The following is a 14,143-nucleotide window of genomic DNA, read 5'->3' on the forward strand; positions in this document are numbered from 1 at the left end:
GGGGGACTCCGGAAATTTCGACCACCTGGGGATCTTTAACGTGCACCTAAATCTAAGTACACGGGTGTTTTCGCATTTCGCCCCCATCGAAATGCGGCCGCCATGGCCAGGATTCGATCCCGCGACCTCGTGCTCAGCAGCCCAACACCATAGCCACTGAGCAACCACGGCGGGTAGGCTATGGAGACAGGATACACCCAAGATATGCCCGGAATTCGAAGCGACGCTTCGAATCTGGTGTGGATACAAGAACTCTTGCGGTGGGGCTTGAGCTCGTGGCTTTCCGTCTGTGAGCCGGGTGTTCTAACCGCAGTCTTGTGTCACGGTTCACCCTCGGTCTCTCTGTTTACGGCGGGAACTCTCTCGTAGTCCACCAGCTCCGCTGCCGACGGGTGTGGCTTGGCTTTTCTGAGCAAGGCAAGAAAAATAATAATAAATAAATAAAGAGAGAGAAATGAGAAAAGTAGGGTGCGTTTTTCAAGTGTTGTAGTTACAGCTCTCCAAGCCATTGCTCGCTGGAGTTGGTTAGACCATCGCACGCGTAATGCGAAGACGTGAGATCGTTCCCCACCTGCGGCAAGTTGTTTTTTCATCCACTTTCATTACCATTAATTTATCATTTATTTAATTCATTTAGTAAGTACAAGTAATTCTCCCTCTGTTTTCGTTGGTGTCATTGTTTTTTTTTTGCTTCTCATGATACGATTAATAAAAATCAGGCCCCCTCGGTTAACCCCCTTTGTTCTCGTTCACCTGGAATCCAGCAAGAGTAGCTTTATTGCGCATTTGACGTTATGAGTCGATATAACACATCGTGTACGAGTGTTTTATATGTGACAGCGACGTCGGTTCACCTACTGAGGAGCATCCAAGCACAAAGCATTTCAATTTCAATGCATCGGCTTGCCGTCGTCCGGTACCTTTTTACGACTAATGTCACTTGTCAGCACACAAGCCAGTATTTTTTACCTTCTTCACTCGTCCAACGCCCGCCTGCTATCGTTTCGTTTTTATTGTTTGCATTTCGCCATGTTTGTCGATAGCATGCGTGTTCGCCTCTTTTTCCATTGTCGCATTTGCAAACGAACAGCGCGCCGTGATATCATCGTGTTTGACGGGGCGAGACAGGCAGTGAAGAGCGGTGTGCCTGGCTTGTTTTTTGCTGCTTGCGAGGTTTTCGACGTGATCAGTTCATGACTTGACCGCGAGGCGGCGTGAAATCGTATTACCCGTCCGCGAGATATAAGAAGGAACAAGAAGCGTGTTCTTGCTGCGGTAAAGCTGGGGAAACTATGGAGCATGTTTTATTATAATGTGAAGACGTCTACCCAGCGGTCGATTTAGGCACCACTGGCCTCCTTGAAGCCCTTGGGTTCAGCGAGAGCAGCGGAAAAGTAAACATGTCCGCAATAGGCATTAGTAAGAGGCGATTGGAGGATTGGTGGACGAAAAGTAGGGAAACGACAAAAAACGGAGACGTACAAAAGCACAGTTAGCAATAAGGGATCATAAAATTTGGATGTGGGAGTTCATAGTGTCTATAATTTTTTTTATTGTTTAACTCAGGTAGGACATTAGGCAGTATAATAGCAAGAGCTTGGTGGCGCAACCAACCGCCCCGTTCCAAAGGGGACGCTCATAACATCCATCCACCATTCATCCGCCCCCAGAGAAGAGCGAAAAGGGAGAGAGTGCCTCGGAAAGCGAAGGAAAAGAGAGGAGGCAAACGCAGGCAGAGAGTACGGAGGGAAGTTGGGCGCGTTTTTATCTCTTGGACACCATAGCTGACCGCAGCAAACGCACATGCAAGATAGGCCGAGGTGGCTAACAAAAATTGCTAGAGTGGAAACTCCCATAGCTTCTTGCCAGAAAGGTGAAGCCAATGCTTGCCCCTCCTTCACCTGAAGTAGAGCCTTGTCGGGTCATCTCAACTTGCAAATTAAGTGATTTGGCTCTCTTATTGTAATGCTAGGCTAATTAGACAATAAAAGGTGGTTGTTCGCAACGAAAATAACAAATTCTTTTTTAATATTGATGACGTTCTTCCGAATACAATACGCCAGGATATGCAGATTTCACTCTAAAATCAGTAATACAGAGACACGCGTAGATAATGCATTAACCAAGGAGGTGATTGGCTCGAGAGAAGTGTGCGAAAAATGCTTTTTTACCGCTTTTATCGTTTAATTATAGTTTTATCGTGCCCCTCCTGTACTGCTTCACCTTCGGGACATTTCCACTCAACCTCCTTGACAGAGGCAAGACAGTGATCCTGTCTATCTTACGCCGCGGATAGAACCGTACACGGCCCCAGCTGCCCCACCAAAAGAGCGAAACTCTGCCAATGTGCCCCGCGTACTTGCTCTTCTTCAGGTCCAAGGTCTCTCGCAGAGTGTCCGGTAGCGCCACCCTGAACGTCTCGGGAAGCAGCAGAACCAGGACGGCCGCCAGGGCATAGACCGCCGCCAGGACTGCCATGGGCACCGACTCGTGCGTGTAGCGCCTCTGGTGTCGAAGATCGGAAACAGTAACACAGTATACGTAGACCGGCAGAGAGAAGCCCAACGTGGTTTCACGTCACAGCTTTTTCCACACGTATTGTTACATAGGGGCAGACTTGTTACACTCTTGGAAGGCCTGTGCGAACCCCCTGCACGCTTGTTAACAATGCCACCGCGTGGCGCAACTAACGCGGAAGCCGGCAGCGAGTAAGTGATAACTGTAACCGCGTACGAAGTGACGAAACGAGTGCTGTAAAGAAGCTTGGCCAGCCTTTACTCCCCACAAGGCGTACATCAGCGTCAGACACTGCACAATTGTTATTCCTTCTTGTAACAGAGCGTGAAAACGAACTGTAATGACAACGGATGGCTCATTCTAAACGTTTGACTTTTATTCTCTTCCCAAAAGGATACGGCATTTCACTATACATCTGTTCTCATAGCAAGCCGCAGCTCAATGTAGGACGGTTTTTTTTTTCTTTAAAGTTTAAAGCAGCGAACCAACAAACTTGAAGTGCGTCAGAGCCCAACCGCCGGCGGCCGCATTTCGATGGGGGGGGGGGGGGGGGGGGGGGGAGACGAAAAAACACCAGTTTCACGTGCATTGGAGGCACGTTAAATATCCCCGCGGTGGTCACAATTAATCCGGAGTCCGCCATGCACTGTGCGACGTGTCTCGTGATCAAATTGGGGCCAAGGCACGCAAGACCCCCCAGAATTCAATTCAGAGCAGAATCGCATGCTTCCGATTGCCGGCGAGCGGATCTGTAGTTCACACTATGGTGGCTAGTAGTTCACACCAAAGACTGTCGAGTTTAATTCGTGCGCATACCGCATGCATGGGATAACCTATACGTATCATCACTGCAGCCGTGGCGTAAATGAACGGCTGTTCGGTGTCTCTACGTACGACAGATTCGCGCAGATGTCGCCGCGCTTCTTTGCCTCGTGCGCACATATGTACGTGACGTCACTCACCGTTTCCAGCAGGAACGGCACGAGAGCAGAGCCGACCCTTATGCCCACGAGGCAAGCGCCGACTCCCACGGTGCGCAGTACGGTGGGGAACACTTCCGCCGCGTACAGCCAGGTGACGGTGAACACGCCGCCGGACAGCACCTTGCCCACAAAGCCGTCCGCCAGGCGGAGCCACGTGAGGGCTGCGCAACGATCCAAACACAGTCCCTCTCGCTGTTTACAAACACGGGCCCCCTGGACGTCTTCCGGTTTTGCTCACTGACGCAGTACGCTAAATTTAGCGAGCAAGAAAAGCGTGGACGGCGATGTGGCAGCACTGCGTTCATGACCCCAGAGAACTTCCGGTCAGTCATTTACGAGAGTCAAGTTAGCCAAGAAAAAAAAGAAGTATTTTGCCGCATACTACACTGCAGGCACATATTCTTGACGTTTTTAGATAAAAGAACGTACGCAATGCGTCGAATTCAGATGTGGGTTTTCTTTTTTTTGTGCACTTAACTATACAATTCATTGTCAAATACTCCAACTCCCCAACAAAGCTGGTGCCAGCTGGAGGGTCCTGTAAGTTTATAGGCTAGTGTAACTTCCGTCGCCTTTCGGCTTAATTGAAAGTGTTCTGTGTTTGTTCGCGAGAATGAAAAGAATATAGCAGGAGTGCGTTGAAATTTAAGCGCGCAGATGTTCCACACTTTTCCTGTTTACATAACGACAATTTTGCAAGTCAAGGTTGCCGTAAGTTATGCGAGAAGTTGTATGTATTAATTTTAAAGCGTAACGCGCCTGTCTTTTATCTCAAAACTTAAATGTAGACTTTTCGCGCAGTGGAGGAACTTAAAAACACGTTTTGTGTTCCAGCTGTTCCGGCGCAGTAAGGTTTCTTGGGGTCGCTGTCTCGCTGCTGTTATCGCGCGAGTGAAACCGTCTAGCGGAACGCCGCGCGCAAATATGGCGAGTGCCCAAAGAAGTTTGCCGTTTGACTGCAGAGTAATAATTTTTTTAAAGAATGATGCAGATCCACATATGCTCAAACTCTCTGTATGCGTGCATTAAGAACAGCATTGGGTGAGAGCGATAGACCTAGATCACTTAAAGGATTTTCTCAGGGATCGCTCAAAATCTGCAAAACTTACACGACGTAACGTTAGAAAGGTCCAGAATGCTCTGCGCCAGCTGCCACGCCTGTCTCTCGCTCCACCAAGGTTTACTGTAGTCTCGTGCTTAGTACCCGCAGCTTTAGGATTTCGCTTTCAAGCTTTATTGTATAGTCTCGCGTTTAATACTCGTAGCTCTAGGATTTCACTTTTCAGTGCCTAGCATCGGTATCTACATCGGGTTACTGAGTTATTGACATTCACACCTACATGCCAATACGGGCAGTTAATCACCCAAGAAAGTCAGTTACTCAGTACATTCATGCAGCTTCACTGAGAAAAAATCAGGGAGACAAAAAATAAATAATGGTCTACTCGGCTTTCACCAAGTGTCACCTCGATGCGACACTTTACACTCGATACGATTTACAAAAAAAGAAAAGAAACGTCACAAGGTGGCTCGCTGTGCCACGGGAGATTTGTGCACACCATCTTCCGTATCGTCACGTGGGCGTGTCTAATACATCGGACGGACAGATACGGCCGGGAAATTTCGCTGAAAGCGCTCGCGACCGCTGACGCTGTAGAGAGAAACAGAAGAAAGGCCAAAGGCAGGGAAGGTTAACCAGACCAACGTTACTAGAAGCTAGTCTAGTAACGTTGAACCAGACGGCGGGTAGATCCGGTTTGCTACCCTATGCATGCCGGGGAGAGAGGGGAGGGGGAGTTAAGGTGATAGCAAGGTAGAGATAGAGAACGAAAGGAACATAAACATACAATCAACAGTCAAATACCGTCACCGCATACCGTCACTATACACAGCACTGTAGCACTTGCAGCGCTATAAGCATCCGTTGCCATTATCCCTCAAGAGAAAAGTGTATAATGGCTGTGTCTTACCAGTACTCACCTACGGGGCAGAAACCTGGAGGCTTACGAAAAGGGTTCTACTCAAATTGAGGACGATGCAACGAGCTATGGAAAGAAGAATGATAGGTGTAACGTTAAGGGTATAGGGGTATTACTCAGGCTCGCGCGTGCGCACCTGACCCTTCTCTGGATCGCACAGCGCCGGCGGAGCGGCAGTCGCTCCCTAGCACTTTCGCAGCAGCCCTAGCAGTCAGAGCTGTGACCCCTAACCCGCGGTTCGCAGTGAGTTGCGACCACGGCGGGTTCAGGCCAGTGGGGACAGGGTGAGTCTCGACCTAAGGTGTTTATTCACCTTGGTGTACACTGATTCCAACAGACAGCAACAGCCACAACACACACAAACACAACACAACACAAAACCTCAGCGGCGGAGCATTCCGCACGTCTGGGGTGAAACAAACCGCACAATGTGGGAACCACAAAAGAGGCTGATAAGAGTTCAGCTCACCCAAAAGTGGATCCGCGCTCGGGCCCTGGGGCGGTGAGTCGCACACCAAGGTCCGGGCGCCACAGGGGGACGGCGTGCGGCGGTCTCAGCGGCTGATTTGAGATGCGGCCGTTCGCTAGCTCTTCCGCCGTGAGACGAAGATGCGTCGGGGGAATAGCGCTTCTCCCGAGCGGCGGAGAGGGGGTCTCCCCGGTTCCAAGAAAGGGAAAGGAGGGAACGGGGTGCCTTGGCTACAGCGTCACGGCCAGGCGCGAAGAGCAGCGGGAGCGACGAAGGTGCCCTCTCCCCGCTACCCTCCGCGAGCGAGCACGTGATTATCGCGTGATAACCGCGCGGCCGCTCCGGAGATATCGGGATGCGCGTGCGATCCCCACATCCCCCCCTCCTTAAAATAACCCTGTAGCCGCTAAGAGGCCGCCGTCACCTGAGGCTTTCCTGCGAGAGGGACATGCTACTCCGACAGCAACACGGTTTGAGTCCATCCATGTTGGTGAGGGAGCAGCTCTAGCTGCAGACCGTCGTTGTCGCCGTGTAGGTGGTCGCGAGCCAGGCCGGAACGTTGAACGATGCCACGGAGCAGCTTGGCAGTCACAGGATGTAGTAGGAGGCAAGAAGGCTGCTGGGTCCGGGTCACCTTGCCTCTCGGCGGCGTCATCTACCCAGTCGGACTTGCCGGGTTGGTGGTGGCGAAGGGGGCCCCTGGATTTCTCTTGGCTGCCTCGATTACGCTGACGCGATCCCCGAACCAGCCTCGAGATGGCGCAGGACAGCTATCTTTTGGTGTTCCCGGGGTTCGTTGTCCTCCCTCGCGGGTTTCGGCACGCAAGGTCGGCAAAGGCGCGCCGACCCACCCCTGACGATGGCTTGCACCTCGCTGCGCAGCAGGGGTCCACTCTGTCCTTGCGGGCGAAGTCTACGCTCGGCCTTGAGGCTGGATGCTTGGTTGCGGGGCTCGCAACTCGGTGGCGGGGTTCTGCGGCGCGGTTCGGCGAATTCTGCGCCGCTGCGACCATTCCGGACCGGAAGTCGCCCGCTGCACCTCTCACCTCGCTGTTAGCCGCCGGAGGATGTTTTCTCGCCGCCTGTTGCCTGCACTGCGCTGCTGACTGCTTGCGGCCTGCTCGTCCCCACCGGCAGTGGAGATGGTCTTTCCTTTTTGCTTGGTGGTTGTTTCACGGCTCCCGACGGGCGGTCTGCTGCTGCAACAATTCTGTTAGCCCCTCTCGCTTCTTCCAAAGAGAAAGCGCGTGCTCGCTCTGGAAGCCTGCATGCTAGACATCGGAGGAGCATTCCGTCCGATATCGCGCACAATAAAATAGCCTCCGCGAACCGGACAGAGTTAGTTCTGCCGAGATCGCAAGTTATAATGCCGCACCGGGCTCGAACGTCGAGCCGTGCCACCCGATGCCGCTGCCTGCGGGCGCGGGAGAGCATTCTCCTCGGGCCACTCGTTCCCTCTGTCATAGTAGGGTTTGAGATCGCAGACATGCACCGGTCGGCTGATCGGTCTTAGCTTCAAGTCCGCCAGCCTGTACACGAGCGAAGAGACAGTCTCTCGCACCCGGTACGGTCCTGTCCATTTCGGCGCCAGAGAAGCTGAGAATTTCTTACTGGCGTCGCTCAGGACGTGATTCCGTCTCAACACCAGGTCGCCCACTTTGTACTGAACTTCCCGATGAGAGCGGTCGTACTGCGCTTTCTGCTCGGCACGTGCAGTGCTCAGGTTCCGTCGCGCTTTTCGTAAAGCCTCCGTTACCTTCGCGCGCAGCCCAGTCGCATAATCGGCGCGTGCCGACGAAACAACCAGTTCCGTGCTGCTTCGTTCCTGTAGAGTAAGTTCTACCGGATTCAACAGCTCCCTCCCAAGGTTGAGGGTGGCGGGTGCATACCCAGTCGATCGGTTCACTGTCGACCTGATAGCAAATCCAATTTCAGGAAGACAAGCGTCCCACTCATTGTGCGTCCCCGCAAATGCAACTAGCATGTGCTTGATGTTGCGGTTCACACGCTCAGTGGGATTCGCCTGGGCATGGTACGTGGTTGTTCTCCTGTGCTTAATGCCGAGAGCTGCACAAGAGTCCACGAAGAGTTTGGCAGTGAAGTAGGACGCATTGTCCGTTATCAGCTGCTCAGGATAGCCGAATCGTGTAAACACCTCGATCAGCTTTCCCATGATCACGCGTGCCGTCAGCTTCCGTAGGGGGAACAGTTCCACCCACTTGCTGAAATGGTCTGTGACTACGAGAAGGAATCGGTTCCCGCTCGGTGTCCTGGGGTAAGGCCCCATGACGTCACATGCCGTAATTTGCCACGGTGTTCGGCTATTGATCGGCTGCATGAGCCCGGGTGGGCGTCCACCACGCGGCTTCACGCGTTGGCACACGTTGCACGAGCGGGCGTAGCGCATCACCTCCCGCTTCATTCCAGGCCAGGTAGCAAAGCGGCACAACTTCAGATAAGTCTTAGGGCCACTTGCATGCCCGGCCAGGCACGTATCGTGAAAGTAGCGTAAAAGTGCTCCTCTCAGCGTGCGTGGAATCACCGCTTTGAAGGACTCGTGTGTATCCTTCTCCGCGGGAATGTATCTCAGCAGGACGCCGTCAGAGTCTAGCAGGTAGGAATCCAACGCGCTCACAGCATTACCAGCTGTTTCGGAGCGCCGCGCACCCACAGCAATACCAGCTGCGTCCATGTGCGCCGCGGCCGCGCCGCCGGGCTCCCGGAGCCCCTCAAACACTTTTTTACAAAACGGATCCTCCCGCTGTGCCTCTAACAGCTCCTTTCTGCCGAACACGCTCCCCACAGAACTGACGCAGTCCAAGTGGTTCACGCTTTCGTCCTGAGAAGGGGGTTCATCCGCCCTTCCTTCGGGACCAGCGCCGTCGAGCATTGTAGCAGTTACTCTGCTCTTAGGCTGAGTCACTGAGGGGTCACGATGGGTATTAATATTACCCCTCCTGACAACCTCAGTCATCGCAGCGGTTAGTCCGCTCACAAGCTCAGTTTCGGGCGAGGTGAGTTGAGTAGTAATATCACTCTTCTCACAGTCAACGGGCGCGCGCGAAAGTGCGTCCGCCACAACGTTGTTCTTTCCTCTCCTGTAGCGAACGGTAATATCGTATCGCTGCAGGAGAAGTGCCCATCGCGCGAGCCGGCCGCTCGGCTCTCCTAAGCGCCTAAGCCAAGTTAATGCCATATGATCGGTCTCAATTATGAATGGGACTCCATCAATATAGTAATCAAACTTGTTGAGAGCGAAAATGATCGCCAGACATTCCTTTTCGGTCACGGAATAATTTTTCTCTGCGGCAGTCAAAGAGCGGCTGGCAAAAGCTACCGGGCGCAAGCTACCTTCGTGCTGTTGGAGCAAAACCGCTCCTAGGCCAAGGTCGCTGGCGTCCGTATGAATGACAAATTCTTTGTTCAAATCAGGTAGCCTTAACTCGGTGGTTTCCACGAGCGCGTTTACGAGGTTGCGCAGTGCCTCCTCTTGCTCGGGACCCCACCTCCACTGCTCACCTTTCCTCAACAGCATTGTCAAGGGGGCTTGCAGTGCAGCGCAGTTTGGGATGAACTGTCGATAGAAATTCGCCAGCCCCAAAAAGCGTCTCAGTCCGCCTATGTCTTCCGGTGACGGGTAGTTCAATAATGCCTGAACCTTGTCATCACACGGTAGAAGGCGTCCGTTATCCAGTTTAAACCCCAGTAGCGTTACTCGGGTTGCCGCAATCTGGGTCTTGGTCGGGTTTAGCGTTATCCCCGCAGACCTCAGACGCTCCAACACGTCCCTGAGATGGCGTAAGTGCCCATCAAAGGTACGCGAGTATACCACAACATCGTCCAGGTAAGCAAGAGCGTGGTGCCACCTTGCGTCACCCAAGACACGGTCCATCAGGCGCTGGTAAGTCGCAGGCGCACCGACAAGTCCGAATGGCATACGGGTAAACTGGAAAAGTCCCCTGTGACAAGTGAAGGCAGTCTTCTCTCGGTCACAGGGATCTACCTCCACCTGAAAGTATCCTCTGCTTGCATCGAGCGTAGTGAAGTACTTCGCTCCGCCAACGTTGGATACGATCGAGGGAATGCTAGGAAGCGGATATGCGTCCTTGCGTGTCACCTCGTTCAGGCGGCGATAGTCAACACAAAGGCGGGGCGTCCCATCCTTTTTAGGAACCAACACCACAGGAAAACCCCATGGGCTGTCCGATCTTTCAACAACGCCTGTATCGAGCAGTTCGTCCAGAGCGCTGTCTAGTGCTTTCCTCTTAGCCAAACTCACCGGCCGAGGATTGCACTTCCAAGGAGAGGCGTCACCTGTCTCAATTTTGTGCCTGTATAGCGTAGTGCAACCAGGCCGCTCTGTGAATACGGCATCATATTCAGTCAGAAGCGCTGAGAGGCGAGCCTTTTCTTCCCCCGACAAACTGCTTGAGTCGTCCAGCAGCGGGTGGTATCGTTCGCCCCTCACTGCGGCACAGTCTGCCACCGCAGCGGGGGTTATGGGCTTTGCGGGAGGGGAGCAGTTCCCCTCCGCGCCTCTTTTCTCAGTGCGGTTGGCCGGACGGCATTTCGACCCGGCCGCAACCGTTCTGAGGGACCTTTTCGGGCAATCGTTTCGTCGGTCTGCGCGCGAAGCATCATCGAACGAAGTTGTCTCTGACGCTTTTTGAAATGAAACGAAAGGTTTCAGGGTGCCACATGCTCGCTCCCTATATCCTCCGTTGCAGACGTCAATAACAATGCCCGTCTTGGCGAGGAAATCTCTACCAAGAATTATAGGAACCGACAGGCCGGGAAGGTGAGCTAGGCGCTGTCGCCTCACCCGTTTCTCCCACCGCACCACAAGCCTAGCAGCACAGCTCGCGTGTGCCGTGCCGCTGGCCAGTCGGAAGGTCACTTTACTCTCTCTCAGTCGGATAGCGTTCCGACGGAGATGTTCACACACCTCGTCGCCAAATAGTGAAGCGCTTGCTCCTGTGTCTAACAGCGCAAAAAACCTGCGCCGGGCGACTGTAACCTCTATGAGCGGGACTGGCGTGTCGCTGGGCAATCCAAAACGACAAGCCAGCGGGGCAAGGAGTTCGTGTGTCTCACTTCGCACCGCTGTAACCGCCGCCGGCCATGCAGCATTGCTCACCGGCGGCCCCGCTCGTTTCCCGAAAGCGCGTGCTCTCGGTTCGCAGGCTGTCTGCAATCCCGGGCGAAGTGCCCCGGCTGGTTGCACCGATAACAGAGGAGAGCCGGCCTTTGACGGGCTTGGCGTCCAGTGCCTCGCGCCGTTTGACCATTGTTCCTCTCTATCGACTGCTCCCTTGCAGGCACGCTCTGCTCTCGCATCATCGAGCCGGCATATCGACCACGATTCTGCATACCTCGGCCATCGGCAGCGCATGCTGCACGCATGGCATAAGTGTACGGATCGAGAGCCCGGTCAGATAAGCCCCAACCGTTTCTCAGTTGTCCGTCACTGAAAGCAACCACACCATCTCCACCGGAACGAGTGCGAAAAGTGTCCCCGTTCCACGCGCATCGCGGCTCAAGTGCCCTCGACGCTGGGGGTGGAGGTCGGTATGAGCGCAAGGCGAGTATGTCCGCCTGTATGCGCTTTGCCTCCGAGGCCAGCTCATCCAAATCCCTGAACTTGCTGCCTCTTAGGTACGCTGCGAAGGTGGGATGAGCTTGTCGTGTGACTCTCTCCACCTTATCGCAGTTCGGAGCGGTAGGGTCGGCGGTACGATAAAGTTCGTCCATCGCCCTGACGTACTCGAGCAAGGATTCGTCCGGATGCTGAGTACGTAGCTCCAACTCGCGCCGCAGACGACGCTCGTAATCTGCGGGCAGGAATTCCTCGCGTAATCCCGCTCGGAACTCAGCCAGCGTACTAGACCGGTAGCCAGTAAGCCGGAACCAGCGGGCAGCGTGATCAGTCAACGACACTGGTACGACGCGTTCCAGCATCTCGTCATCGGACAGCCCCGTTGCGCGCTGGTAAGTCAGCACGCGATCGAGGTATTCGTTGACGCTAACTGAATCATGATACCCGCTGTAGGTGGGTAAGTCCACCCTCACTCTCGGTCTAGCAGCGGCGGCAGATGTCAGCAGAGTGTTCTGCACGGCACCTGTCAACCTCTCAATCAAGCGCATCGCATCCTGCAACAGCGCCTGTTGAGGCTCGCTCTGGCCAGTAATGCCTGGCACAGGAGCAGAACGCGTCGAGCAAGTATGCCGCAGTGGCTCCATGCTCTCCGCAAACACTGGCGAAGGGTTCGGCGTAATGTGCCTCACGCCTTCAAGGATACGAGGCTCGCTCTGGCCAGTAATGCCTGGCACAGGAGCAGAACGCGTCGAGCAAGTATGCCGCAGTGGCTCCATGCTCTCCGCAAACACTGGCGAAGGGTTCGGCGTAATGTGCCTCACGCCTTCAAGGGTACATCCTGCCGGAGAGAGCGCCTCGTGTGTAGCGCTACCCTCTTCGAAGCTTATCAAATTCCCAGGGCTAATGTTCGCCGCAGGGCATGACTGAGCGGTAGCAGTTACCGCCGCTTCGAATTGTTGCCTGTTGGTAGCAACCTGCGACAGCGTATACAACGGCTGTAAATCAGCCCCGTATGCTGCCATGGTTCGTTCGTGCAGTGGCAGACACTCACACAAACAGACTCAACCTGTCACACCTCTGGCCCCACGTTGGGCGCCAAATATAGGGGTATTACTCAGGCTCGCGCGTGCGCACCTGACCCTTCTCTGGATCGCACAGCGCCGGCGGAGCGGCAGTCGCTCCCTAGCACTTTCGCAGCAGCCCTAGCAGTCAGAGCTGTGACCCCTAACCCGCGGTTCGCAGTGAGTTGCGACCACGGCGGGTTCAGGCCAGTGGGGACAGGGTGAGTCTCGACCTAAGGTGTTTATTCACCTTGGTGTACACTGATTCCAACAGACAGCAACAGCCACAACACACACAAACACAACACAACACAACACAAAACCTCAGCGGCGGAGCATTCCGCACGTCTGGGGTGAAACAAACCGCACAATGTGGGAACCACAAAAGAGGCTGATAAGAGTTCAGCTCACCCAAAAGTGGATCCGCGCTCGGGCCCTGGGGCGGTGAGTCGCACACCAAGGTCCGGGCGCCACAGGGGGACGGCGTGCGGCGGTCTCAGCGGCTGATTTGAGATGCGGCCGTTCGCTAGCTCTTCCGCCGTGAGACGAAGATGCGTCGGGGGAATAGCGCTTCTCCCGAGCGGCGGAGAGGGGGTCTCCCCGGTTCCAAGAAAGGGAAAGGAGGGAACGGGGTGCCTTGGCTACAGCGTCACGGCCAGGCGCGAAGAGCAGCGGGAGCGACGAAGGTGCCCTCTCCCCGCTACCCTCCGCGAGCGAGCACGTGATTATCGCGTGATAACCGCGCGGCCGCTCCGGAGATATCGGGATGCGCGTGCGATCCCCACAAGGGATAAGAAAAGAGCAGATTGGGTGAGGGAACAAACGCGAGTTAATGACATCTTAGTTGAAATCAAGAAAAAGAAATGGGCATGGGCAGGACATGTAATGAGGAGGGAAGATAACCGATGGTCATTAAGGGTTACGGACTGAATTCCAAGGGAAGGGAAGCGTAGCAGGGGGCGGCAGAAAGTTAGGTGGGCGGATGAGATTAAGAAGTTTGCAGGGACGGCATGGCCACAATTAGTACATGACCGGGGTTGTTGGAGAAGTATGGGAGAGACCTTTGCCCTGCAGTGGGCGTAACCAGGCTGGTGATGATGATGATGAAGCATCCGTTCAGGCTACAGCCGCTCGTCCAATTCTGGTGCATGTACAGAGCACTACTACTACCGTTACACACACTCACATCGCGGGATGATTCCCAGGCCGAGCGTGCAGAGCGCTGCCCCGGCGAACAGCGCGGGCACGGCCCGGCGCCTGCGGAACCAGCGGACGGTGCCGTAGCAGAGGACCACGGCCAGCACCTCGCCCACTCCCGCGAGCAGAAAGGCCACGTAGGGGTCTCCGCCCAGGTTGGTCATGGACAGCTGGATGCCGTAATACACGGCCCCGCAGGACACGCTGCAACGACAGGGCAGAGGCGTGGCTTATTAATCGTGTTATTAGACACACTATATAGCCTTAAAGCATATACCTAGAAGAGTTTACTGTTGGGCTAGTTGGTCGTCCATATTTGAAGTAGTAGCTTAGCGCAAATA

The 14,143-nt window shown here is 54.5% G+C and overlaps 1 protein-coding gene across 7 annotated transcripts in view; it reads right to left on the reverse strand.

Annotated features, from left to right (window-relative positions):
* Window positions 1–203: 203 nt before the first annotated feature.
* LOC139049043 (solute carrier family 22 member 3-like) overlaps window positions 204–14,143 on the reverse strand; it is a 41,592-nt gene continuing 27,652 nt past the window's right edge. For all 7 annotated transcript variants that reach the window (XM_070524155.1, XM_070524156.1, XM_070524150.1 and 4 more), the window contains 4 exons: window positions 13,792–14,006; window positions 3,480–3,661; window positions 2,360–2,505; window positions 204–408 (listed from right to left, as the gene is read on the reverse strand). In XM_070524155.1, the coding sequence (XP_070380256.1) occupies window positions 321–408; window positions 2,360–2,505; window positions 3,480–3,661; window positions 13,792–14,006 (631 nt within the window). In that variant the 3' untranslated portion in view covers window positions 204–320. The remainder of the gene's footprint in view (window positions 409–2,359; window positions 2,506–3,479; window positions 3,662–13,791; window positions 14,007–14,143) is intronic.

The sequence above is a fragment of the Dermacentor albipictus genome, chromosome 8 (assembly GCF_038994185.2).
Source record: "Dermacentor albipictus isolate Rhodes 1998 colony chromosome 8, USDA_Dalb.pri_finalv2, whole genome shotgun sequence".
NCBI lineage: Eukaryota > Metazoa > Arthropoda > Arachnida > Ixodida > Ixodidae > Dermacentor > Dermacentor albipictus.